Genomic DNA, 26,332 nt, shown 5'->3' with positions numbered 1-26,332 from the left:
TTCCTGAGGCCTGCCTTGCGGTGAGGGAGGAGGTTTGACTGCATGGAAGCTCTTGGTTCCCATTTGGCAAGCAGAAACACATTCATACCCAGAAACCAAAAGCCAGCCACATTTTAAACCTGGCTTTCCCTGCACTCTCCAGTCACCCTAGAGCAGAGAAGTTGCAATGTTATCAAGCCCTAACTAGACTATAAGTAGTCTGGCTGCCACTTAACAGGGCTGGCATTGAAAAGGGAGAGCCCCACTTCTCTACTCCAGATAGAAAGTCCCACCCCCTTATCTAGTAATAGCTAGATAATATAACTAGTAATAACTAGATAAGGGGAAATGACCCTTCGCCCTTCCCCCTTCCAATAAGCAAAGGGGAGAGACAGGGAGCCATGCGATGAGTAGAAGACAATATAGAAGCCAAAGCCAGGGCAGACACATGTTGTCTGTTGAGAACAGAGCTGTCCCACACCACATAGTAGCTGTACAAACTGCATCGCCTCAGAAAGGTGCACATTGCAGCACAGAGTCTCCAGCCAGTAGGTGAGGAGCGGTCACCCAGGATTTCCATGGTTTCTGGTTAATAGGGTGTCCAGCCCCAGCCTCCAGCTGCCTGAGCACCGGAACAAAGCTCACACCCTCAGGGAACAGAGGGAGGGAGCCCTTTAAACTGAGCAGGCAGTGTTCCTGAAACATGTGAAGACTGCAATCAGGATTACTCACCCACTTCCATTTTGGGTTACACACTGCAGGCTGGCTCACCGTTAGGATGTGGGCAGTGGATCTGTTAACTTTTCATCCAGGTTCCTGTCTTCAGCAGAGAGAAATACTAAGCAGAGACTCGAGGGAGTAAACGTGCCTTTCCATGCTGCTGCAGGCCGCCCTGCGGGAGGCAGGGGAGCCAAACACGGCACAGTTGAATCTTAAGTAGGTCCTTGGCAGAAAGAGGGCCTTTCTCCTTTCTTTGCCTTTTTTTTTCCTCAAAGATTGATCTTATTTATTTGAAAGGCAATGTTTTTTTTTTTTAAGGATTTTATTGTTATTGGAAAGCCGGATATACAGAGAGGAGGAGAGACAGAGAGGAAGATCTTCCATTCGATGTTTCACTCCCCAAGTGAGCTGCAACGGGCCGGTGCACGCCGATCCGATGCCGAGACCAGGAACCTCTTCTGAATCTCCCACGCGGGTGCAGGGTCCCAAAGCTTTGGGCCGTCCTCGACTGCTTTCCCAGGCCACAAGCAGGGAGCTGGATGGGAAGTGGAGCTGGATGGGATTAGAACCGGTGCCCATATGGGATCCCGGGGCTTTCAAGGCGAGGACTTTAGCCGCTAGGCCACGCCGCCGGGCCCGAAAGGCAATGTTACATAGAGGGAAAGACAAAGCTCTCCCATCCGCTGGCTCAGTCTCTGACTGACCACCATGGCTAGGACTGGGCCGGGCCAGAGCCAGGAGCTTCTTCAGGAAGCTACAGGAAAGTGGTAAGACTATTGTTTCCACATTCCCTCTCCTGTGTGTGTGTGTGTGTGTGTGTGTGTGTGTGTGTGTGTCTGGGGTAAGGGGGGAGATAAAGGGAGAAGCCCCACCCATCCCAGTGTCCCCAACATGAGGCATGCTCCGAGGGCACTGCTCAAGTGGTTTTGATAGTTCAGCAGTTCTGAATTGCTGCCAATCTCACTATTCCATGAAATTTCTATGAAATTGCTGCCAATCTCACTATTCTATGAAATTTCTCCAGAATCCGCTAGCTGGCATAGTGCACCTTAGAGTCTGGGGCCCTGTACCTGCATGGGAGACCCAAGAAGCTCCTGGCTTCAGCTCTGGCCACTCTGGCCTTTTGGGGAGTGACACAGCAGGTAAAAGATGTTCGAGGTCAAGGTGGACTTTGACAAGTAGATGAAGTGTGAGAATTTGCAGTTTGATTTTCAACTTGAAAAAACACAATCCTCTTGTAGGAAGAATTTTCCAGGCCAGGAGAGTGTCTGCAGGTTTTGCATTTCTAGGATGCACTCCAGGGGCATGTTGTCAGCTGGGGGTGGGGATGGGAGGGCTGGCCCACTGTGAGCTCCTATCTCCTTGCCCTGTGTTGTTGCATGCTGAGTCCCTCATATGTTTCCAAAATGAGGAACACCACGCAGCTAGCAGCCGGTGCTGCTCTCTCCCACCTGCTCTTGCATTCCTTAGGCATCCCAGGGTGGCTGGAGTCAGGGCAGGGCCTGGAGCTGGATGTGGCCACTCTCCAGGCTGGATCAGCTGTCTCCTGGCTCCCGGCTGCCCTGTGAGCAGTTGTCAGAGAAGCTACTTGCATTTTGTGCCCGCTGAGAGTCTGACTGGAAGGTTTCTGTCTGACTGCAGAAAGAGCTGGGTTCTGGGGGCACTTAGTGCTTGGGCAAGCACCCTAGCTTTTCCCAGAGCCCCCTTAGGTTTTCCCGTGAGCACCTCCCTGGTGGAACAGTGCCCTGAGGGGCTCTGTGCTCGCTGCTCCACCTGCTGCTGCTGCTGCTGCCACCTCCTCCCTCACTCCTTGCTAATTGTGCTCAGGGGTGTTTTCTGATTGCATTTAGAAGGAATAATGGGTTATGATTATAATGTCTTAACAGATCAAGCCACCAAATACTTATTGCATGTACCCAGTGTACCCAGGATAAAAGGGTGGGTAGAGACCATCTGATAAGTTTTTTGACCTAAAAAGAGTTATAATGAGAATCTTTGCTTCCTGCTAACAGCAGGTGCTGGGTACCAACAGCATGCCAGGCCCTGCCAGGCCCTGCCAGGCACTAGATGGGGACTGCCTGGGAGTTGCATTGTTGCCTGTGTTTGCTAGGGGAAAAGCTTTTCTGGGGCTTCCCTGCCGGCAGGTCCCGCATGGCACCCCAGATGTTCTACTGCCTCTGTGGGGCTAAGCTGCCCTCAAGTCCCACTGTCTGACTTGGGACACCCTGTGGAAATGGTGCCTTGTGACCAGAGGGAGCCCAGCCAGGAACTGAATGGCTTGGCATATTGAAGAGACTCTCAGTGCCATTTTGTTGTTACTGGGAACTTGCTGGATTGGGCCAACTGGGTCTTAGTCCCAAGGAGAGCCCTTTCTCAGGGCCTGCAGGACAGTGGGGATGGCTTATAGTTTTTGCCGCTGAAACTTCCAAGTTTCCTTAGGTGTCAGTCTAGAACTGGTGTGGAGTCACTGACACATGCTGGCCGCACTCGCTGCTGGCTTTTCCAGATTTGACCATCAGGAGTACAGTGGGTGCTGGGTGGAGGGAGGAGCCTGCTGGTGGCTCAGAGTCTGGGCCCCGTGTGTGACATCTGTTACCCTGCAAGGGTCCTCTTCCCTCATCCCCAAACCCTCAGTGCCTCCTTTTCTCATTCCCCAACGACTTCCTTTGAGGCGGGCCTGGGCTGGATGCAGCCAAGCTCCTGGCCTGGCCCAGCAATCAAGGATGAAAACCAAGCCACTGCTGGGATCACAGGCTCATGAAGGGTTTCTGCATCTAACACGAGAACTCATGTGATGGGCATTTGGCACAGTGGCTACCTCACTGCTGGGATGCCCACATCCCACACTGGAGTGCCTGTTTGAGTCCCAGCTCCCCTGCTTGCAATCCAGTTTGCTGTTGAGGCACACCCTGGGACGCAGCAGGTGAGCTCAGGTCCTTGGCTCTGCCTCCCACAGGGGGCCAGCTGGAGTTGGTGAGCTTTGCCTTCAGCCTGGCCCAGCTCCAGCTGTTGCGGGCTCTTGGGGAGAGAACCAGCAGATCGAGGATCTCTCTCTCTCTCTCTCTCTCTGCATTTTCAAACAAATAAAACATACAAAATAAATAAAAATTAAAACAAGGCTCTGGGGTTTGCTGGGCTCTGTGGGCTTGTTCAGATCAGCTTCTCTGTGGTTCTTAGTCTTTAGGGTATTTCTTAGATGTCAGTTACTGGTACCTACATTTGTTTATCACCTGCCAAGCTGAAGATGAAGGGATCCCCACCTGTGTGCCTGAGTGAGGGTGGCCCGTGGGAGCAGCCTGCCCATGGGGCTCTCTTCCTGTTGGCCATGCTCCAGCATAGGCCTCTCCACTTCGAGGCTCAGGCTAGCCAGCCCCCTGCCACAGCTTCCACACTGGCCACTCTACCTGCACCCCTCTAGGCCAGGCCACATGCTGGGCTCCCGCCACTCTGGGGTAAAGTCCAGTGGTCACTTGAGGGCTTTTGCTGAGGTTTGGAGGTGTGGTGTTGCTAGCTGCAGCTTAACACATGACCTGGGCAGGTAGGGGCCTGGAGAGCCATCCAGCAGGCAGCCAGCTGGTGCCCAAGAGCTGGAGAGCAGCGGGGCCACCTCGCGCTCCACTTACCCGTTTCTGTAGGTGAAACCGCCTGCTCCTGTCCCCCAAAGCTGCTTTCACACCTGCTGGGGGCAATGCTGGAGCAACTGCTGGCCCATCTGGGAACAGGGCTGTTTTTTCTTGTCTTCCTGTGCCTTCCTCTCCACTTCTTCCCTTCCTGTTCCTTGCCCATCTTGTTGCCTCCTTCCCTCTTAGCCGTTCTCTTGGGGCAGATACCCTTCTAGGTGTGTTCCTTGTTGGAATTCCAGGGGCTGCTAGTTTTCTCCCAGCACCCATGGTGGGCAGGAGCCTCTGCTAGGCCAGCATCTAGCATTCGGTAGAACATTCTAGGCACACAGCTGCTCTCTTGGACATGGTGGAGTAGAGGGTGAGGGTGGCTCGGGGACCCAACTGCCATCTACCTGTCCCTTGGGCCTTCACTGTTCTTATGAACCCAAGGCCTCTAGCAATGTGAATCCCCTTTCCGCAGTGTCCAGCGCTGAGACAGCTGTGTGGCTGGGCTTTGCTGTCTCAGGAAGGCTTGTCAGGCCGTGGGTCCCAGGCAAGGTCATGTGACCTGTTCTTGGAGTCTCTGTTGGTGGAAATCTCTTACTTGTGTCTGGCAAATCAGGTTTTTCTGCTAGAGGAATCCGCTTTGAACAGGCTCCACCAAAGGCACCTGGGAGGGCCAGCTGATGCTCCCTAGGTTGTCACCCTCCCAGCTCAGCCTCCGGGCAGCAAGGGACCTGGGCCTGTCCTGGAAGTTCTGAACATGCTCCCTTGGGAGTTTGTCCTGGCAGGGCCCTGGTGTTTCCTTTCTACACTGGGAGATGTGCTCACGAGGGTAGAGAGCATGACTGGGAACTAAGGCTGGACACACTCCTTGCCCGGGCATACTGGTTGTTTGTTTGCTTGCCTTTTCCACAGTAGAAAAAAGAGACTTAAGTGGGTTTGGCTTGGGCCTCCGTTGCCTTCTGCCTCTGGGCTGGTGTGTATGCTCTTTGGATCCTGGGCCCAGACACCCTGGTGCAGGTGTTTGCCCCGTGGACTGGACATGGGGTCCTCTCAGGTCAGGTGCACAGGAGTGTTGTGGCATTCCTTCCCGTCACAGGTGGGAACATCCTTTTCCCAGTGCCTGATGACACGACAGAAAGCTGAAGGCCCTGTGAAGGGTCCTGTGTCAGTCGCAACCGCTGTGGCAGTGGCCTGTGCTGTACAGCAGGCTTGGCTCAGAACAGGCCCTTCCAGGGACAGGGAGGGCCTGCCACTTGCAGGCTAGCATCGGACTCATCTGTGTAGACTTCAGAGCACATGGCTGAGAGCTGTGGCATGATCAGGCAGCACAGGGAGTAGGATCAGAATGGAGAAGCCCTCCCTCTGTGTGCGCCGCTCAGAGGGTGTGGAACTGGGCAAGTGTTTCTGGGTCGCTGGCGCTCTGGACTTCGAGCTAGAAGCTAGCTTGCTGCTGAGGGGGCCTGTCGCCACAGCCACAGTCCCTAAGCTTGTGGGTGACTTTCCCAAGCTCAGGAAAAGTATAGTCGCTACTTATGACATTTCCAGACACAGTGCTGTGGCTAGATTTGGCATCCTTCAGAGCTGACCTGTGCTGGAGCATGGGGGGCGTGGCCCTCACTACAGCTCATCACAGCCAGACTGCCATACATGGTCACTGCAGCTCCGGGCAGCCCCATGACTCACTCCCTGGAGGCTGATGTAACAGGGAGGCAGTTAGAGCCAGGGAGGGGCTGCTGAGAGCTGCCAGGGAGGCGGGGCAGGGAGTGGGGAGCACCAGCCAGCTCCCGTCACCTGCCCTGCTGCAGCCCGGGTGGCTCAAGCCCACCTGGCCTCAGGGAAGGGTTGGGACCAGGTTCCAGGGCAGGTGGCACAGAGCGCCTCACAGCTGCAGGTCAGACAGGGGTGCTGGATTTTGTTTTGGAACATTATGAAATTGGTTTTCTGACAAGAAGGGCTTGCTTGTTTTCCCTGGAAAATTACTGTTTCGAGGTCTTGTGGCAAGGCAGTTGGGAGGCTGCGTGGATGCTCACGGAGTGTCGGGCAGCTCTGGGGCAGCTGGTTCTTGGCCGGAAATCTTCCTGCGCATGTTCACTGGGCACAGATGTGAGCTGTGGGGTTTCCAGCAGTAAGGGCTGCCCTCGGCAGAGGAATGCCGCCAGGCAGCCCTAGCGTCCTGCAGAGAGGACTCCAGTGCCCTGTAGTTTCCAGAGCATGAATTAGAGAAAGGTTTTGTGGGAATACATGAACTTGGCCCAGAGCCTGCGGGTGCAGGGAGAGGGGTTGGTTCTGTGTTGTCTTCCCCAGCATTTCTCCCCTGCCCTCCCCCACCCTCCCAGTCTGCACCCAAGTGAACAAAGGAGAGGCCCAGCACGACTGTTCAGTGGCTAAATCCTTCCCTTGCCAGCTCCGGGATCCTGCTGGAGTGGCTGCTCCACCTCCCATCCAGCGCCCTGCTTGTGGCCTGGGAGGGCAGTTGAGGACAGCCTAAAGCTTTGGGACCCTGTACCCACGTGGGAGACCTGGAAGAAGCTCCTGGCTCCTGGCTTCGGCTCAGCGCAGCACCGGCCGTTGTGGCTACTGGTTTACACTGGGGAGTAAAACAGCGGACAGATCTGTCTCTCTGTATCTCCTTTTCTCAATAAATCTGCCTTTCCAATAAAAAATAAAACAAATCTTAAAAAAAAAAAAAAAAAAAAAAAAAGAAAAAAGGTTTCTTTGCAGCCCAGCATGCCTGGCTGTGTGGAGGGCTGGTGGAGGTGTCCACTCAGGACCACTGGTGCTTGGCTCCAGTCCCTCCTCCACGTCTGACGCAGCCCTCGTGCTCACCGCAGGAGGCAGCAGGTGCCAGCCTCTGAGGTTCCCAGCTTTGCCCTTGGCTGTTGTAGGCACTTGTCACCTCTGCCTTTCAAATAAATAAAACTCTAAATGTCATACTTCTTAAGGGGAAAAAAAAGCCAAATATGTCCCATTAAAACATCTGTTCTTTATTCTAAGATTTTGTCATACACTTTGCAAAATAACATTGAACTGAACATATCTTTTCCTACATGAAGTGATTGTAGTAATTGGTATTTTCTTTTATTTTTAAGGATTATTTTTTTGAAGGGCAGTTAGAAGGACGAGCAGACAGAGGTCTCCCATTGGCCTTGACATTCCCCAAATGGCCTTGACAGCTGGAACTGACTGATGTGATGCTAGGAGCATGGAGCTTCCTCAGGTCTTCCACGTGGGAGCAAGGACTCAAGAACTTGAACCATTTTCTGCTGCCTTCCCAGGCCATAAGCAGAGAGCTGGATGGAAAGTGGAGCAGCTGGGACTCAAATGGGCAGTGCCCATATGGGATGCCAGCAACACATGGGATGCATGACTTGCAAATGCTGTTACCTGGAACTGGCCAGAGACACACTGCTGGTCCCTGGCAGCATTTGGATTTGGCAGTTAGGGTGGCCAGTGAATCCAGCAGTAGGAGCTCCCGGTTGGTCTGGCTTATAGTGTGTGTCTGGAGTTAGCAGCCCTTTTGGGACTGAAGTGTCTCTGCTGGGCCTTTGGAGTGGGCTATCAGGACTGCCTGGTGTCCCCTCTGCAGGCTGACCCCAGGGCCTTGTGTTCTCCACAGCCATGGATTTCCCCCAGCACAGCCAGCACGTCTTGGCACAGCTAAACCAGCAGCGGCAGCTGGGCCTGCTCTGTGACTGCACCTTCGTGGTGGACGGGGTAGACTTTAAAGCCCACAAGGCGGTGCTGGCAGCCTGCAGTGAATACTTCAAGATGCTCTTCGTGGACCAGAAGGACGTGGTCCACCTGGACATCAGTAATGCAGCAGGTACCCTGGTGGGGCCGGGCCAGCTTGTCAGGGGCCAAGTGCTGCACAAGCCCTCCTGGGGTGGCACCTGCGGGGGCGGGGTGCACCAAATTTCAGCCCATGTTCCCACCATCTGTTGGGATCTGCTTTGACTGGGAGAACCGGTAGGAGGCGTTCCAGAAGGCCCCAGCCATGATGGTGCTGACAGGCCAGGGCGGGAGTTCCTCCCATTGGTAAATGCAGAAACTGACATGTGTCAGGTGACTGAGGCAGGGCTCGGGAAGGGTGTGCACTGTGGGTGTTCCCAGCCCCATCATCTGTGCAGCGCAGGCACTCTCATCCCTGGTCCCATGGGTGTACTCACATACCCTCTCAAGACTGTGGAGGGGCTGAGGACCTGCATGCGGGAGAAGGCAAAGGGAAACAGGAGGCTGAGCTGTTGCTAAATGTGTGCTGATCTCCCCCTGCTGCTGATGGGGACGGCTGCCGTGTTGTTGGCAGGCCTGGGGCAGGTGCTAGAGTTCATGTACACGGCCAAGCTGAACCTCAGCCCTGAGAATGTGGATGACGTGCTGGCTGTGGCCAGCTTCCTCCAGATGCAGGACATCATAACAGCCTGCCACGCACTCAAGTCACTTGCTGAGCCAGCCAGCAGCCCTGGGGAGCGCATGGAGGCCTCCCTCGTGGAAGGTGAGGTGGCTGGTGGGCTGCTCCCAAGCAGGCGACCAGAGAAGCCCGGCTCTGGCTGGTGAACCTGTGCCTGACTGTCGGGGGTCCCTCCTTTGGGTCCATGTCCTAAGCTGGCCCTGACTTGGGGTGGGGTGCTGGTGGGGTTAGGCAGAGGCTGGAAGAGCCCCCTTCGCCTGCCCCTCCCCGAGGTCGTTGGTGGTGCTGGCTCAGGGCTGTGCACAAGGACAGGCCTGCTCCTGCACCCTCTGCTGCCCCGGGCCTACCCGCTGGGGCCAGGTTCCTCCTTGTCACCTCAGGGGACTGGTCCTCTCCCTCCAAGCTCTGTCCTCTGATTTGCATCCGTGTCACTCCCAAGGATGTGGGGACTGTTGCTGTTAGAGCAGGTGCCTTAGCTCTAGCCCTGGGAAGATCCTGAAGAGCTAGCAGGTTGTGGGCTGCCTCGGCCTTCCAAGTAATGGGCACTTGATGGGAAATGGCAGGTCTGTCCTGTTCCACCTCCAGGAGGGGAAAAGAGAGCAAAAGAGAAAACCGCCACTGCCATGCTGAGCAGGCTGGACCAGGCTGGACGCAGCCCGCCCTCCGGCCCAGGCCGGGAGCTGAAGGAGGAGCGAGGAGGCCAGGCCGAGAGTGCAGCCAGCGGTGAGTTGCGACACTGAGGCCGTGCAAGCCACCCTGAATGGGGGAAGTGGCAGCAGGAAGTTACAAGGCCTGGCCTGGCACCTGCTGTCACCTGCTGTCACCTTAGGCCCTAGTGTAGCAAGGGGCTGCTTCCAGAAGGGCCACAGCCCCCACTAGGGGTCTGGCTGGCCCAGGAGAGTGGACTGGCCCATCCACAGAGGGTCCCAATCATGCCTCAACCTCCCTCCAGGTGCAGAGCCGACAGAAAAGGCCGATGCCCCCCGGGAACCACCACCTGTGGAGCTCAAGCCAGATCCCACGAGCGGCATGGCTGCCGCCGAAGCAGAGGCCGCCTTGTCCGAGAGCTCCGAGCAAGGTAGTGGCCAGAGCAGGCCCTCCTCCCGCATGTCCTCCGACCAGCCTCTGCTGCCTGTGTCCACCTCCCCTTGAACAGACTCATTCTTGTTGCATCTGAGGATCTGTGTCTTGGTCACGCGTCATGGTCACGTTTCTGCCAGTGCAGATGCACCTGCTGGTATGCCACAGCGCCTCCCAGGGCCTGTTGGCCAACAGTGCCTGTCTGGCTGACCAAGGCCCTGTCTCTACATCCCCTGAGTGGCACATGCCAGGACACAGATCCTCAGCTTGTTGTCTCTGGGCAGTGCCAAGGACCATCCACTCCCCACACCCAGATGCTGCCACAGCCCCTGCCTACCTGGCACACCAGGCCCCAGGGTCTGGGTGTTCTGAGCTCAGTCTCTGTGGAGGCCACGGCATGCTCTCAGATTCCTCACCACCACCTGCCCTTCTCTTGGCAGAAATGGAGGTAGAGCCAGCCAGGAAGGGGGAAGAAGGAGAGGAGGCGGCTGCAGGGCCTGCTGCGGTCAAGGAAGAAGGGGTGCCGCTGGAGAATGGGGAGGCCCCCGAAGAGAGCGAGTCGGCCGGCACCGACTCTGGGCAGGAACTTGGCACTGAGGCTCGAGGTCTGCGCACAGGCTCCTATGGCGACCGCACCGAGTCCAAGGCCTACGGCTCGGTCATCCACAAGTGTGAGGTGCGGGGCCGCAGGCAGCGCCGGCCCTCCCCACCCAGCCCCTGTGCCCCGCGCCCTCATGCCCCCCCCCCCCCCCGCTGCACCCACAGGACTGTGGCAAGGAGTTCACGCACACGGGCAACTTCAAGCGCCACATCCGCATCCATACCGGCGAGAAGCCCTTCTCATGCCGGGAGTGCAGCAAGGCTTTCTCGGACCCTGCTGCCTGCAAGGCCCATGAGAAGACACACAGGTACCTGCTCCGGCGGCCACCTTGCCCTGCGGGCATCGCCCTGCCACCCTGGTGCCCTGGCAGCCCGGTGAGCCCTCTCTCCGTCTCCTTTCTGACCAAGCAGCCCGCTGAAGCCCTATGGCTGCGACGAGTGTGGCAAGAGCTACCGGCTCGTCAGCCTGCTCAACCTGCACAAGAAGCGGCACTCGGGCGAGGCGCGCTACCGCTGCGAGGACTGCGGCAAGCTCTTCACCACCTCCGGCAACCTCAAGCGGCACCAGCTGGTGCACAGCGGCGAAAAGCCCTACCAGTGCGACTACTGCGGCCGCTCCTTCTCCGACCCCACGTCCAAGATGCGCCACCTGGAGACACACGACACCGACAAGGAGCACAAGTGCCCGCACTGCGACAAGAAGTTCAACCAGGTGCGCAGACTGCCCCCGCCCTGGGTGTGGGGGGCTGCCCCTCTGCGCTGGCCTGACCCCACACCGCACACAGGTGGGGAACCTGAAGGCCCACCTAAAGATCCACATTGCGGATGGGCCCCTCAAGTGCCGAGAGTGCGGGAAGCAGTTCACCACCTCAGGTAGGCGTGCGACTGTCCATGCTGCCCTCCTGGCCTGCTCCTGGCCACCTCGGGGCTCCCACACCAGGCCCGCCCTCTCTCCCCCCACAGGGAACCTCAAGCGGCACCTGCGCATCCACAGCGGGGAGAAGCCCTACGTGTGCATCCACTGTCAGCGGCAGTTTGCCGACCCAGGGGCGCTGCAGCGGCACGTCCGGATCCACACTGGTGGGTGAGCAGGCCCCGCATCGCCTCGGGGCTGGGGGAAGGGGCGTGGGGCGTGAGAGCTGGGTACCAGCCCCTGCTCCTGTCCCATCTGTGCCCAGGTGAGAAGCCCTGCCAGTGTGTGATGTGTGGCAAGGCCTTCACCCAGGCCAGCTCCCTCATCGCCCACGTGCGCCAGCACACTGGCGAGAAGCCCTACGTCTGCGAGCGCTGCGGCAAGAGGTGCCTGCTGCCCTGGCTCTCCCCTCCCGTGCCCTGGGTGTCGTGGGGTCCCGGGAAAACAGGCTTGGTTGGAAACCTGGCAGACTGCTGTCCCAACCCAGGCCCTCCCCAGGCTCCTAGAGTTGGTGGGAGGCTCCACCCAGCTCCCTTGGTCCTGGGCTTGCGCAGTTGGATGTGAGCCCTGCCCCCCTGTGGCCCTGCAGATTCGTCCAGTCCAGCCAGCTGGCCAATCACATCCGCCACCATGACAACATCCGCCCACACAAATGCAGCGTGTGCAGCAAGGCTTTTGTGAACGTGGGGGACCTGTCCAAGCACATCATCATCCACACGGGTGAGTGTGCAGCTGCCTGCCCGTGGCCCCTGCCGCAGGTGGCCCCTAGCTCTGCTGGCACCCCCGCCCCCGCCAGGCCGTCCCTTCCCCAGGGCAGCAGAGATCCCTGCCTCCTCTCCAGGAGAGAAGCCTTACCTGTGTGACAAGTGTGGGCGTGGCTTCAACCGGGTGGACAACCTGCGCTCCCACGTGAAGACGGTGCACCAGGGCAAGGCGGGCATCAAGATCCTGGAGCCGGATGAGGGTGGGGAGGTGAGCGTGGTCACTGTGGACGACATGGTCACGCTGGCCACGGAGGCATTGGCGGCCACGGCCGTCACTCAGCTCACAGGTATGGGTGGCAGAGGCAGGCCGCACGCCTTACCTTTGGGCTGGCAGGGATGGGATAGGCACCCGTGGCATCTGCCTTAGGCCCTGTTGTTCTGCCCACAGTAGTGCCTGTGGGAGCCGCAGTGACCGCAGATGAAACAGAAGTCCTGAAAGCCGAGATCAGCAAAGCCGTGAAACAAGTGCAAGAAGAAGGTGAGGGGGACGCCTGGGGTGTGAACTCCTGGTGGCCCCGAGGGCCCTGCCGACTCTGACAGCAGCTCCCACCTCCACAGACCCCAACACCCACATCCTCTACGCCTGCGACTCCTGTGGGGACAAGTTCCTGGATGCCAACAGCTTGGCACAGCACGTGCGCATCCACACAGCCCAGGCCCTGGTCATGTTCCAGACAGATGCGGACTTCTACCAGCAGTACGGCCCAGGCAGCACATGGCCAGCCGGGCCAGTGCTACAGGCCGGGGAGCTGGTCTTCCGCCCTCGGGATGGGGCTGAGGGCCAGCCTGCGCTGGCGGGGACACCACCAACCGCACCTGAGTGCCCACCACCTGCGGAGTGAGCGGACAGCCCCAGCCCTTCTCCTGTTTATTTAAGGATGGATGGTGCCCCACAACTGAGAAGGGTGGCCCCATTCCCTAGAGAGAATAAATTTGATTATTTTCTAATTGTTGCTTGTAGGTCCCTGTGGGAGGATGGGGAGGTAGACATACAGCAGCTACGGCTGATGCCAGGGCTACTCCACCCACGGACTGGCCTTCTTGGGATCGTCAGGCCAGTCCTCCTTCAAAGTGACACTGGAACCCCAGGACCTCTAGGACCAAGCTGCCTGCTTTACTGAGGGTGTAGTCAGAGTTCTCTCTCACCCGCTGCAATCGGGGCAGACCCCCATCCCAACAGTGACTTTGCCCTCTTCTGCCCAGTGGACTCAAAAGGTGGGGGAGGAGTTGTAGGGGCTGGCCCAGAGAGCCCAGCCCCCTTCTGGAGCCAACCCAAGCCATAGTGGCTCTGTCCCGGAAGTCATGTCTCCTTCAGAGGAGCAGCAAGGTAGAAAGGAGAGCCAGGGCCAGCCGGCTACCTGCTGGGCTCTGTTAAGTCTGGGCAATCAGGAGGGCGGGGTGCTTGCCTCACCAGTGATCCCTGGCCCAAGGACCAAGGTCAGTCCATGCTAGCCCTAAAGAATGCTTGCTTTCCTGCAACCGAATGAGGATGCAGAAGCAGGCCAGCTAGAAGCCTGGATGTGGTGTTGGGGCTGGCGGCAGGGGCCCCAGGCAGCGGAATCAGTGCTGCACGTACAGGAGGGAGCATGCACACAGCCGCTTGTCTATGTCATCTCAGACCCAAAGCCCCCGTGACACTCTGCACGTGAGACCACCAGCTCTGTGCTCCCTGTCTCATGTTGAGTCCACCCCCTCCTGCCAGGAGAAAGGACCAAGCTGTGCCTCAGGGAAGGCACTAGGTTCAGTCCTCGCCCGGAGGGAGGAAAGGTGTCGGAGAGGAGACCCGGGGCCTGCTGCGGTTTCTGAGCTAACTCTGTGCGGAGGGATGGGGCGGTATACAGTCTACAAGTCGCGAAGTGCCTTCCCCATTGTTAACAGTCACCACCTTGATGTTTCAAAAACAACATTCAAAAAGTTAAGAGTTTGGCGTTTTTGACAAAAATGTCTTTAGTTTATAAAAGCAGCAGAAAAGGAAACATTCCATATACTTGAGGTGGGGGGGGCACTGTGGCTCCCCTAAGCCAAGGGACCATTGGACCCCCCAACCCAACTGACAGTCGCATTCACACCTGACATGTTTTGTATTTTTTAATAAAGTTTGTAATCCATTGGACACACGGAACAAAACTGTGCTGAGAAAGTTTCATAAATTAATAAGTGTTAGGAAGTTGGAGAGGTCCAGGCTAGCGGGAGGAGGGGTCGCCAGTCCTTCTGTACAGGTGCTGCATGACGCTTCCACGCGGCAGGAGCAGGGCCCGGCCGTACCAAAGCGCACTTATACAAAGTCTGAGTATGAAAATAAGATCTTCTCTGAAAACACATTTTTGGCACAGATTAAAAAAAACGTATGTCAGGGAATCTGATTTTAAGTCAGTATTATATATATTTATATATATTATATATTTATATATACACATACATCCCATGTTCTGCATATCCCACCAAGAAAATCCTGTTTGCTCTTTCCAATTGTAAACTGTACATCCCGGTGAGTCAAAGATGGTGGCAGCAGGAAGATCCAGGAAGGTGACATCCGAATCAGCAAGGGAAAGGGAGGGAAGGGGACCAAAAAAAAAAAGAAATGAAATGAAATGTTCCTTGACCCCAAGGTCCCGGCAGAAGTGTGGAGTCCTTGCCGTGTTCAACACCCAGTCACAGCCCGTCTTCACTGTGCAAAGTCCAAGTCACTAATTTAGTGCAAAGGCAGTTCTGTTTCTTGTTTCTTAAAAACAAAAACAATGTAATTCCACTGCCCTGTTCCTTTTCTTCAAAAAGAAGAGAGAGAACCCCAGTCCCAAGGCGCCTGCCAGGCCAGCGGTTGATCATCTGTGTCCTTGGGCTAGAGCATCAGGTAAACATACACGTAGCAGCACCACTGCCCAGAGGTCTGTCCGCAGGCGCGGGAGCAGGAGGCTGGCATCTGGCAGTGGAGTCCTCCCCTTCAGCAGCTGCTTCTGGCCTGGCCGCGCTGTCCACTGGTTCCGTTTCACTGCAGAGCCTTGAGAACGTACCCAAAGGTGGGGACCATCCAGGGGCTCACACCGAGGCAATGACAATCATGAGGTGGGGAGAAATGTTGGAGATGCTGGCCAGGAGGTCTGGGGCCAGCCGGGAGAGGTGACTCTCGGAGAACTCGCAGGGCGGGAAGATCTGCAGCACGTAGGCGGGCTGGGGGGACGGTGGAGAGAAAGGTAGCAACCTCTGTTTTTGCACCACCCACCCCACATGTTCACTGTGGTTCCAACAGGGGAAGCCGGGACAGGCTGAGCCACTCCCCCAACCATCTGGCATCTCCTTGACCACACCTACCAGAAAAGGCCTGAACTGTGTCTGACGATTGAACACAATACCTCGTGTCCCCCACTGGGGCCTCTAGAGATGAGGTTTAAGAAAACCCTCTGGGGACAGGTTTCTGTGTGTCCACAGCAGCTGGCTCTGGGCTCTCGGGACACTGGTACCTCCTATCCCAGTGCCAGGGCTCGAATCTGGCTCTGCTTCCTGTCCAGATTCAGGCTAAGGAACTTCCTGGGAGGCAGCAGGTGCAGCAGCTCAGATACTCATGGGGAGACAGGGAGCGACCCTGATGAAATCCTGGGCTCGGGCCCGGCGGCGTGGCCTAGCAGCTAAAGTCCTGGCCTTGAAAGCCCTGGGATCCCATATGGGCGCCGGTTCTAATCCCGGCAGCTCCACTTCCCATCCAGCTCCCTGCTTGTGTTCTGGGAAAGCAGTCGAGGACGGCCCAAGGATTTGGGACCCTGCACCCGCGTGGGAGACCCGGAAGAGGTTCCTGGTTCCTGGCTTTGGTTCGGCGCGCACCGGCCCGTTGCGGCTCACTTGGGGAGTGAAACATTGGATGGAAGATCTTCCTCTCTGTCTCTCCTACTCTCTCCGTATATCTGACTTTGTAATAAAAATAAACCTTTTTTAAAAAAAATTTAAAAAAGAGAAAAGAAATCCTGGGCTCCTGGCTTTGGCCTGGCCCAGAGCCAGCTGCTGTGGACACACAGGAAGTAAACCAGCAAACTGAAGGCTGCTGTCTGTCTCAAACACAATCTGTCCTCAGCTGCTCCCCGACTCCCCCGCGGAGGTGCATGCTGGCAACCCTTTGCCCTCACTGCCCCTGTGTTACCGCAGCTGGCCTTGGCAAGCCCAGCCAGCAGACTTACTGTGCAGTTTGCTCTCGACTAGCCAGTACCCTGTGCACACTCCCATCCCGGTAAAAAGGAAAATCCAGACCAACCTGATTGGAGCCAGGATTGGGAACATTGATGATCCCAGCTGCCTGCTTGGCTTGCAGGTAGGTGATAAAGGCAGCCTTGAGAGATTCAGTCTGGCTCACGACGTCTTCTTGGTCACGGCCACAGGGCAGAGCCAGCAACAGACAGTAATCTGTCTCCACCTGTGACAGAGACAGGCCAGCCACCGTGAACGGGGGATTCCTGGCCAGCAGCAACCCAGGCCAACCCCTGAGGTGCCCAGTCCCCCGTAACAGCTGCTGCTCTGACTGCTGCTGGGCCCACGGGCCTTACACCCCCAGGTTCCAGGAACCTGAGAGCCCAGACAGGTGGGCGGGGGCTTCCCCAGGGCCTGCCAATCTCACCGTCATCCTCCGGGCAACCCCTTCCAGCTGCGAGGCCTCCAGCCGCATCCTCTGGGCTATCCGCAGTGGGGGGCCTCCCTCGGAGAGCGGCAGGGAACGATGCGCCAGCACGTTGTTGCCAGACACAAAGTGGAGCTGCACGGCAGCTGTGTCATTCTTGAGGGCCAACAGGCCCTGCCACACGATGGGGTACTTCTGCTCACAGGGAGACAAAGAGTTAGCGGAAGGGCTGCCAAGCTGAGCTGCACTGGGCACAGCCACCAAGAAGCAGCCCCAACTGGGGTTTACCTTCAGAAGTTGGACCATGTCCACAGGTCTCTGGGATGTCAAGTGTGGTGAGGCATCTGGCTTGGGGCTTGGCTGGGCTTCAGCGTGTGGCAGAGCCAGGCCTGGCGGGGTGCTGGGGCCAGAGGCCGTGGTGACAAACAATGGCTGTTTTGGGGCAGCCTGAGCAGGAAGAGGGGCCTGGAGGTCAGGCTTCATGGAGACAGAGACAGGGGAAGGGTGGGAAGTCTGGCCTGCTTCCACCTGGGCCCTCTGCAGCTGGGCAAGGGACTCCGAGGGCCTGCTGGGAGGGCCAGCCGGGAGGCGAAGCTGCTCGACTCCCCCAGTCTGGGTCCCCTTGGCCTCCTGCGAGACTTGAGGCACCTTGCTGCTTGATGGCTGGCCAGGCTGGCTGAGCTGTGACGGCTGGCAAGGCAGGGCAGGCTGAGCAGACTGCGGGGATGGCACAGGTGGGACAGGCTGTGAGGACTGCGAGGGTTGTGCGGGTGGCAAGGGCTCACTTTCTGGAGGACCCTGGAGGGAACAGCAAAGGCAAAGGGGCTGCCGTCAGAGTCCACGCCAATAAGCACCACCCGACCCCACAGTTGGCCCAATGGGCCTCAGGGCAAAGGTCAGAGCGCATCTCCTCTAAACCCAGCTACTTTTCTGACCCTCTCCATGCCTGCAGGCAGCAAGAGCCACCATGCCAATCATGCCCACAAAGAACCCCTCCCCTCTCCAGCCCCTCCAGTGTCGCCCGGGTATGGGCAGTGCTGCAGGAGGTTCCTCATCACGCCCCGCCACTGGCTGCTGTATTTTCAGGAGCACCTGACCAGCTCACCTGCTACTCCACCACTGTGCTGCCAGCTTTCTAACACATTTCTACATCCAAGCCTACTGGGCCCAAGTGGATGCCCACAGACAGGCCTTCTCACCTGCGCAGGGACCTTGGTCCGTGAAGTCAGGCCAACTGAGGAAGCGGCAGGGAACTGGGCATGAGTGAGCTGAGCTGGGGCGTGGTAAGTCCGGATGTCGCCGTACCTGTACTCCTGAAACAGCTCCCCACTGGAGTGCACAATCTGCACCCCATGGGTCACCACCACAGGGGGTGTCAAAGGCAGCCCCTGGAGTTGGTTGCTAGGGGTGACGGTGAGTATGCGCGCCTCACCGTGAGGGGCAGGGGCAGGGGCGGGGACAGGGGCAGGCGCAGGCACAGGCGCAGGGGCTGCTTTGGCATCTGATGTCTTGGCAGCTTCTTTCACTGGCTGCTGGGGGGCCTTGCTGGCTAGTGGGGCCTTCACGACCCCATCTGCCACGCGGGGCTGCTCGCTGACTGCCGTCACATGCGGATGCACCATGATCCTTACGTCTCGGGGCACGGTGTACGGGTGCAACCGGTACTCAGACTGCATGACCAGCACCTCAGACTGCACTGGGGCCGCAGCGCGAGCCACGGGGAGGTGATACTGGACTTCGTCCTCAGGGGGGTGCTGGGAGGCCAGGGCAGGCACACCAGCAGCTGCTGGCTGGGGCGTCCCCACACGCGGGGGGGCCCTGACCTCAATCTGCTGGGGCTGCAGGGGAGCCCGAGGGGAGTGCAAGGTCTCTGGTCGAATGCTGTAGGTGATGCTGGGCAGGGTGGGGGTGCTCATTCTCACCTCACCCTGGGACAAGTGGCCGAGGGACACAGTCTGGGTGATGCTGTGGGGCGGCATAATGACAGACTGCTCTGGGTGGATGCTGGAGATGAACTGAGGCACTGGGATCCCCGCGGCCAGCATGACTGTGGCATTGGTAGACAATGCAGCGGAGGTGGTGCTGCTGGGGTGGCACGCCCTTGGGAACGGGGAGGAGGCAGGCCCACTGGGTCTGGCAGAGTGTGTGTCTGGCTTTGTGGTTGCCAAGTGGGGGCCAGTTCGATCTGTCGGGGTGCTAGGTCCCGCGCTGACATGGTTCACTTCCGCAGGCAGTTTGCTGGGCAGAGCAGGAGCGTGGTGAGGAGTGAGAGTGGATCCCAGATTAGCTGGCTGAAGGACCTTGGTCTCTATCTTGAGAGTGACAGGGTCAGCAAGCTTCTTGTTAGTGGTTACGATGCTGGGGGTGAGGACCAACTGGTTGTGGACCAGCACGGGAGGTGTGTTGATGCCCTGCGTGAGGACCTTCACCGTGCCTCCCTGAGTGACCGGCGCAGACACCGAGAGGTGGATGGGCTCGGGCTTCTCCAAGGATGGCCGGTCAGGCTTCACAGAGGAGATCACAGGAGACGCGTTGTACGTCTGGGCAGTCAGGACCAAAGTGGAATGGGTGGCCACGTTCGCATAGCCTGAAGGGGCCTGAGGGCCTTTGGCTGTGGCCTGGGATGGCGTGACACAGTCAGCTTTGACCTGGGACTTGGACACCGACTGCTGGAACTCAATGTCCATCGCACTAGCAGGGGGGATCTGACTGATCTTGGCACTGATCCGCTGGGGGCCTTCTGTCTTCTGCCCCGAGTAGCTCAGAAGGACAACCCCTTCGGAAGTGTTCACACGCAGCCCTGCGCCAGAGCCCGTCTCGGCCGGCCGCTCGTCGATCACGGACATAGACCCAGGGTGGAACCGACTATTCTCGTTAGTGCTGGCTCTCGGTTTGCACTTGGCTGACGGTGCAATCACGGCACCAGCTGCGGTCACTGCGCCAGCTGTGCTGGTCACCCCACCAGCTGCCGCAGTCACTGTTGCGGCTGCGACCGTGATGGCACCGGCGTTCACTGGCCCCGTGGCGTTGATGGTGCCCGTGGCGGCATTCACCATGCCTGTGGTGGCGTTCACAGGGGCCGTGAGGACGTTCACGGGCCCCGTGAGGACGTTGACAGGCCCCTTCAGGACGTTGACAGGCCCTGCAGGCGTGCTCACCAAGCCCTTCAGCGTGGCCATGGAGCCCTTTACAGGGCCCTTCAGGGCATTCACGGGCACCAGGGAGACATTCACCAGGCCCGTCAGGGCGCTCACCAGGCCAGTGAGGGTCTGCGGAGCGGGTTTCGCCAGGGTGATCTTCTGGGAATTCTCCAAGTCAATGCTGACAGGCATCCGGCTGATCACAGAAGTGATTTTGGGAGCAATGACTGGAGCCACCTTCTCCTTGTCAGCTGCCACCGGCACCTCCGGGACTTGAGTGTCACAGGGGCTGGTAACTGCAGCTGGTGTTTTTTCTTCCAAAAGAGGCCTTTTTGGTTCAGCTGCGAGGGGCGGTGCCTCATGCAGGCAAGGGGTGGCACTGACAGGCTCTGCAATGGCTGTGGTGACACTCGTGGAGGTGATGCCCGTGGCTGACACGTACTTGGGGTCCATGAGGATTTTCCTCAATGTACTGGAGCTGGTGTCAACATCAGAGGCCTTTGTGTCTGGGGGAAGAGCTGGGGACGGAGTGGACGGAGCCCGGGGCTCCTCCTGCCTTGTGATCCACTCTGTCACCTTAGCAGGGGGACTCTGGTGTGCGATCCCCCCAGAGGCAGCAGGTGGGGGCAGCTTTACGGGCGTCACAGAAGGAATTGTAGGTGGGGGTACACTTGAGTCGCTGGGAGGTGTCACGGGGTCACTTTCGATGACTGAATGCACCTTGAACCTGGCTTGCGGCTCATCATCCACGGGTACCAGCTGGGCAGGAGGGGGCAGCTCTGGGAGGGCCGGGGCACTGGGTGGCGTTCTCTCTTCAGCAACAGTGCTCTCTTGAGACACGCACTCCGCAGGCGGAGACTCGCTTGGATCAGAAGCATGTGCCGGGGCAGGAGAGGAGGGGGGCTTTTTGCTCTGCTCCTCCTCCTGGGGAGGTTCTGGGGGTGGCACCACCGTCCCCTCAGTCGTCCCCTCGCTGGAAGCAGTGAGCTCCGCCTTGGAGGCATGCGGCTCTGGGGCAGCCCCTGCCTTCTTGTTTGTATTCCGTTTGCGGCGCGAGCGGGTTGTCTTCTGGCGCCCCTTGTCCTTCCGCACCTGGGCAACTTCTGCTTCTTTTGGCCCTTTGGCTTCCTGTGCTGGTGGCGAGCTTTCGCTGCTGTTCTCTCTGGATTCCTTGATTCTCTCTGCATTCGCTGGCCCTGTTGAGGGGTCAGCGGCACTGGCTGCTGGCCTAGAAGACTCTGTGGACGTCTCAGTCTCCAAGATGCCAGACACCGCCTCATTGGTCTCAGGCTCCACTCCTTCCTCAGGAGGCTGCACATGTGTCTGAGAGTCTGCCGAGTAAGGCGCAGAGGCTGGGAAGTTTTCTGGTTCCCCAGAAATGTCGTTGATGATGGAGCCAATGGCCGCGGCCAGCTCTGTTTCACTTGCCTGCTGTGTGGGCTTGTCCTCTGAAGCAAGGCCCTCGGGTGCACCTGCTGCCTTGTACGCCGCGGCGGCGCTTTCGGTGAGCTTGGCGATGTTCTCCACGGCCCGCTCCAGCTCCATCTGCTTAGCTAGCTGGGTGGTTTCCGGGGAGGCAGACGTGTCCTCCTTCTCTGCCTCCCCGTCTGCATCCACACAGTCATTTTTCAATTGAGATGGTAGAGTATCGTCCTTTGGAGAAGTCTTGCTTTTCTCAGGGGAGACGGCTACGACCCCAGCTTCCTTCACTGTGGCCTGCCCCGCAGCCACGCCGGGACTGGCGGTGGCCTCCACACTTTTCAGACTTGCAGATCTGTCCATGGCTGACCTCACACTGCGGGATCTGCCTCTCTTGGATTTGGAGGTTTTTTCAGGGGCTGGCTTTTTCTCCACCACTTCAGCTGCAGCTACCTCGGGGATGTTTCTGTCCGTGCTTTCTTTCCTATCGCATTTCTGCTCAGTCGCTGCTGCTTCTTTATCAGTCTTGGACTTGGCGTTACTTTCCTTAGCGGGGACCTGGGCACTCTCCTCAGCAGTGGCCTCAGGACGCTCAGGATCAACTCTGGCTTCATTTCTCCCCTTTCTTCCCTGGAGGCCTCCGGCCGCCGATTTCTGAGATCGCGGGGATCTCCAACCTTCAGGCTTGAGTGTCTCTGTGGGCTCTTTGGCCTCATCATCATCCTCTTCGGCCCGACGGCGCGTCTTTGGAGGCCTTCCCCTGCGAGGGGTGGTGGGAACTGCTGCGGCTTCCTGAAGTTCTCGCTCCAATCGTTTTCGGGTTACCCTGGGTTGCTCCGTGGGCTCTTTGGCCGGAGAGCGGCTTTCGCGGTCAGCCATGGTGGCGTAAACACTCCTGACGTTCCGGCGCCTGGTGCGGCTGAGCGGCAAGCTTGGTTCAGGATGCTCGGGGTCCCCAGCAGAGTTTTTTGAAGCAGTCCTTGTAATTTTCTCTGCCTCCATCTTCAGTTCTAAAAGCTTCTGTGCTTCCCCGCGGGGAGAACTGGATCGCTTTAGCTTCTCCCGGTCTATTCTCTCACTCTTCCTCGTGACGGGCTTCTCCACAGTGCTTGCTGCAGCTGCCTGGACTGGGGTCTTAGAACGCTTACTTTTGTTTGGCTTTTTATCTTTTACAGCAGTTGGAGGGTCAACCTCCAAGTCCTCGGACACTTGGGGCAGAGCCTCAGAGGCAACTTCAGCTTTCTGACTTGCAGCAGGCTCATCGCAAGCAGGTGAGTGTGGCTTTTCGGCCTTTGGCTCCTCAGCTTCCTCTGCCTTCCGTGTTGGCTTTGCAAGCGGCTGAGCACTATCAGCTTCTGGAGCCACAGTGCTCTCTCCCTGGGAATAGGAGGCCCCAGGAGTTGGAGGCTTAGCATCCAGAGAAGGTGGTGGGTCAACAGAGACACGTTCCTCCGCCCCAGCAGCCCCAGCAGCCCCGGCAGCACCTTGACTGATATCTACTCCTGGAGGCAAATCTGCTTGTTCGGGTTGTTCCGCAAGAACAGGGGCTGGTTCAGACACAGGTTTTGCTTCATCTGCGACAGGGACAGGCTCGACGGCCTTCTCTTCTGTGACAGAAGGCTCGTCCCCCGTCTTCTCGCCGGTCGCCTTCTCTGGCGCTGACGCTGCTGGCTCTGGAGTTCCAGCTTGGCCGCCAGGAGGCCCACCGGCAGCTGGCACCTTCAGCTCTGACTCTTTATTCTCAGAAGCACACTCTGGCGTCTTGGGATGACTCTCTGTCTCTTCTGGTTTCTCAACCTCTTTCGGTTTTTGATCTTTTTCTTTTTCTTTCTGCTGCATTCGTGTGAGCTCCATGAATCTGCTATGGAACAAAACGACTGGCTCTTGAATCAAATCAGCTGTGCTGCTGGTGCCATCTGATGTCTGCCTCCCATACAACCTTCCACAAACAAAGTCTGGCTCTTCCTCCTTTCTCTCCAGATGCTGTAAGCGCTTGGAATCTTGTTCAAAGATTGAACTGTGTAAAAAACGAGAAGCAAATAATTCTTGCCTTTCCTGCTCTTCCTCTTTATGGTCATCTTTTTTATCGTCCATTTTCCCTTCTGAATCTGTCCTAATTTTCTTCTTTTTCATGTACCAGGATGGAATAGGTCTTGGAGCAGAGTCAACTTTTTCTTTATCTTTGTTATTTCGAAAATTAGCAAAGCGGGAGTCCCAATCAAGAAAAGACCAGTTCTCCTCTCGAGACGAGGAGAGGGATTTAGCTCTCTCAAGCAAAGCTTTAGTGTCTGGTGTAATTGTCTTATCCAGTGCAAAAGAGTAAAATCTGTTCCTTTCTAGAGAACTTGGCAGTCTTTCATCTCGGTCCCGTAGTTTGTCCTCTCTGTCCCTCAATAAAAAAGACAGCCGAGAAGTCTCATAGAGGGCGGAGGCTCTGGGGGAGTGGGGTTTGCATTCCCCGTCCTCATCAGAGTCGGAAGGCACCTCGCCCGGCTCCAGATCACGCACAGACCTCTTTCGAAGACTGTCTCTCTTAATTATGCTGTTTGGGAAACTCACATCAAACCTGCTGGCATCCTGCTTCAGCTGAGCATCCCAGCGACCCAGATCCTCTTCGGAGTTCAGGACAGAGAGCTTCATCTTGGCCATGTCTGCCATCTGTTCTCTCCTACTGGAATCGTACGGATTGAATTTTAAGGACTCTTCTCTGACAGTTAAGGTAGAATAGGGGAGACCTTTCTCATCTACTTTAGGGGACCCTTTCACTGACATGAGCCTAGGGGGCCCCAGAGCATCATCATCTTCATGGAAGGAGCCATGGCGGGTACTGGGAGAACAACCAGTCCTTTCCGAATCTTCACTGACTTGGCGTGAACTTCTGTAATTCCTCTCTCTCTTGGTACAGACGTCGAAGTCTACATGATCCAGCCTTTTCTTTTTGCTGGGAGGCGAGTCATCGGTGACATCCTGTGGGGGTTTGCCCACCTCATGAACAAGGCTACGTCTTTCATAGTCATCTACGTCCTTTTTAGGACTGCCAAACTTCTCGGACTTGGCTATTTCCATCTCCATCTGCTGCTTTCTACGGCTCTGCTCCATTTGTTTTCGGTAGCTCTGTGTGTGATCAATGTCAATGCCAATTTTTTCCTCTGGATTTACTGGATGTGGTTTCTCTTGGCTCGATTTACGGTCAGGTGTTTCGTCGTGAAGGGTGCAGTAGTTTTTCCTAGCATCCTCTCTCTCTGGGCCTTGATCCTCTGCCGGCTGCAGCTGTTTGCTCTGTGGTTTGGAAGAGACAGGTTTCTTGGGTTGCACCTCTTGACTTTCCACAGACTCCCCTGCTGGCTCTGCCAGTCTTGACTGCGGGTCTGAGCTGGCCCTTGATCCAGACCCCACAGAAGCATTGGGGAGCTCGGGCCCATCTTTGGGGCTGGGCGCAGCATTCAGTCTGTCCAGTTTGATTTTTTTAGATTCTCTCTTAGGAACATCTTTTCTCACCGTCTTTCTTTCAGGCTCTCCTTCTCTCAGCAGAGTGCCATCTTTAGATGATGTGTCAGGCTGCTTTTTAACAAGTCCCCGAGCTTCTTCCGCATCTGGACTGCTCTTCTTGACCTCTGGCTTTTGCCTATCTGCTTTCAAACCCGAATCTGCAAAACGTCTCCTCCTGGCTTCCAGCTTCTCCAGCCCCGTGGCGCTCACCCCGTCTGCAGGCTGCTCTGGCTTGAGGTGCTTTCTGGCTTTGACCCTGCTCTCCTTGTCCACCACATCAACATGGCTGGAAAGCCCCTTGTCCTTTGGCACTTTCATTCTAGCAGATTCCAGTTTAGACAAGTCTGACTTGGCAGGCTCTGTCTGAGAGGCTTGAAGTTTCTGATCTAGAGCAGAAGACTTGAGAGAGTCATTATCAAGCTTGGACTTTGGCTTTTCCAAAGGACTGTGCTCGATAACTTTTCCCTCTTTCTCTTTGACTCGAGTCAAAACCACATACGGCATGAGTTCTAGACGATTTTTTGCAATTCCTTCTTTGTCCACTTTCTCTCTGCTCAGTTTATTAGAACTCCTTGGCTTCCCAGGACTCTGCTCTCTCTCATTTTCTTGGTCTGTTTCGGAAGACTGAGAACTAGGGGAATGAACTTTTCCTTTCCGCTTCTGCTTGTCAGGTTTGTCCTTTTCCACTTTTTCCTTCCGTATTAATCGTCTCTCTCCTCTTTCAGGATCAAAAGTTCGTTCTTTGTCTGTCTTTTCATTTTTTGTATAGCGTTCCAAACGAGACTTGTCGACTTTCTCGTACCTTGGCGGGGACAGTGAGCTGCAGCTCCCGCTCCGGTCTGAGGACCGGCTGTACAGCCTTCTCTCCGGGTCCCCAGGCAATCTCTCCGCTTGTGAGGGGGAGGCTCCAGGGCTCTGTGGCCGCCGCAGGTGAACTGGACTCTGACTCCGTTCAGTGGGCCTCCTCTCATGGTCTCTGTCACGGTCAGAGTCAAATCTCTCTCTTTCTCTTTCTCGTTCCCTTTGCCTGTAACTGTACTCCCGGATATCTTGCTCGTAAGGATCACTCCTGTAATCCCTGTATTCTCGAGGGTCGTCATAGTAGCGTGATTCATAGTAGTCTCCTTGGTAAGTTTCCCACTCTGAATAGAACTCTCTCCCTCGGGCTGCATAGTCCCGCCTGGAGTCCTCAGGATATGTGCCTGGCGCACGGACAGTGTCGTAATAAGTGCGATCTTGGCTGTAGTCATAGGACCCTCTGCGTTCCTCTCTGCCAAAGAAGAAAATCATGTCATTCCTTATCATGTACAAATCACATCACATTCAGGAGATCAGGAAGTCTGTCTCTGAGGTCCTGGACATTACTTAAATCATTTGTTACATGAATAAGATAAGATAAAATAAAATAAAATTTAAAAAATTAAAATAAAGTAGTAGCTTTCCAATACAACTGGTAAGCTCCAGCTTTGGCTAGCTACTGGCTGTGAGCACTCGTCGGAACTGAAATATATGTAAACAAAATACAGACCAGATTTCAGAGACTTAGTTAAAAAAGAAAAGGCTTCAATAATATATTTAAATTGATTCTATGCTGAAACAGTATTTTAGGTAC

General features: G+C 56.7%; 2 protein-coding genes across 6 annotated transcripts in view; one reads left to right on the top strand and one right to left on the bottom strand.

Moving 5' to 3' along the window:
- Positions 1 to 13,020, top strand: part of ZBTB17 (zinc finger and BTB domain containing 17) — a 30,098-nt gene extending 17,078 nt beyond the window's left edge. For 2 of the 3 annotated variants that reach the window (XM_058675659.1, XM_058675665.1), the window contains exons 2-15: positions 7,924 to 8,130; positions 8,611 to 8,799; positions 9,301 to 9,438; positions 9,668 to 9,793; positions 10,236 to 10,471; positions 10,561 to 10,703; positions 10,804 to 11,107; positions 11,181 to 11,268; positions 11,359 to 11,475; positions 11,574 to 11,694; positions 11,898 to 12,028; positions 12,150 to 12,359; positions 12,461 to 12,550; positions 12,631 to 13,020. In XM_058675659.1, the coding sequence (XP_058531642.1) occupies positions 7,924 to 8,130; positions 8,611 to 8,799; positions 9,301 to 9,438; positions 9,668 to 9,793; positions 10,236 to 10,471; positions 10,561 to 10,703; positions 10,804 to 11,107; positions 11,181 to 11,268; positions 11,359 to 11,475; positions 11,574 to 11,694; positions 11,898 to 12,028; positions 12,150 to 12,359; positions 12,461 to 12,550; positions 12,631 to 12,914 (2,384 nt within the window). In that variant the 3' untranslated portion in view covers positions 12,915 to 13,020. The remainder of the gene's footprint in view (positions 1 to 7,923; positions 8,131 to 8,610; positions 8,800 to 9,300; positions 9,439 to 9,667; positions 9,794 to 10,235; positions 10,472 to 10,560; positions 10,704 to 10,803; positions 11,108 to 11,180; positions 11,269 to 11,358; positions 11,476 to 11,573; positions 11,695 to 11,897; positions 12,029 to 12,149; positions 12,360 to 12,460; positions 12,551 to 12,630) is intronic. The other variant, XM_004592338.2, reaches the window with a different exon arrangement.
- A 1,680-nt stretch (positions 13,021 to 14,700) lies between these two features.
- Positions 14,701 to 26,332, bottom strand: part of SPEN (spen family transcriptional repressor) — a 79,588-nt gene continuing 67,956 nt past the window's right edge. For 2 of the 3 annotated variants that reach the window (XM_004592340.2, XM_058675653.1), the window contains 5 exons: positions 17,872 to 25,990; positions 16,961 to 17,470; positions 16,673 to 16,867; positions 16,313 to 16,471; positions 14,701 to 15,240 (listed from right to left, as the gene is read on the bottom strand). In XM_004592340.2, coding sequence (XP_004592397.2) covers positions 15,109 to 15,240; positions 16,313 to 16,471; positions 16,673 to 16,867; positions 16,961 to 17,470; positions 17,872 to 25,990 — 9,115 coding nt within the window. In that variant the 3' untranslated portion in view covers positions 14,701 to 15,108. The remainder of the gene's footprint in view (positions 15,241 to 16,312; positions 16,472 to 16,672; positions 16,868 to 16,960; positions 17,471 to 17,871; positions 25,991 to 26,332) is intronic. The other variant, XM_058675650.1, reaches the window with a different exon arrangement.

The sequence above is a fragment of the Ochotona princeps genome, chromosome 2 (genome assembly GCF_030435755.1).
Source record: "Ochotona princeps isolate mOchPri1 chromosome 2, mOchPri1.hap1, whole genome shotgun sequence".
Taxonomy (NCBI): domain Eukaryota; kingdom Metazoa; phylum Chordata; class Mammalia; order Lagomorpha; family Ochotonidae; genus Ochotona; species Ochotona princeps.
The sequence above is the reverse complement of the archived record's forward strand: the minus strand, read 5'-3'. Positions and strand labels throughout refer to the sequence as shown.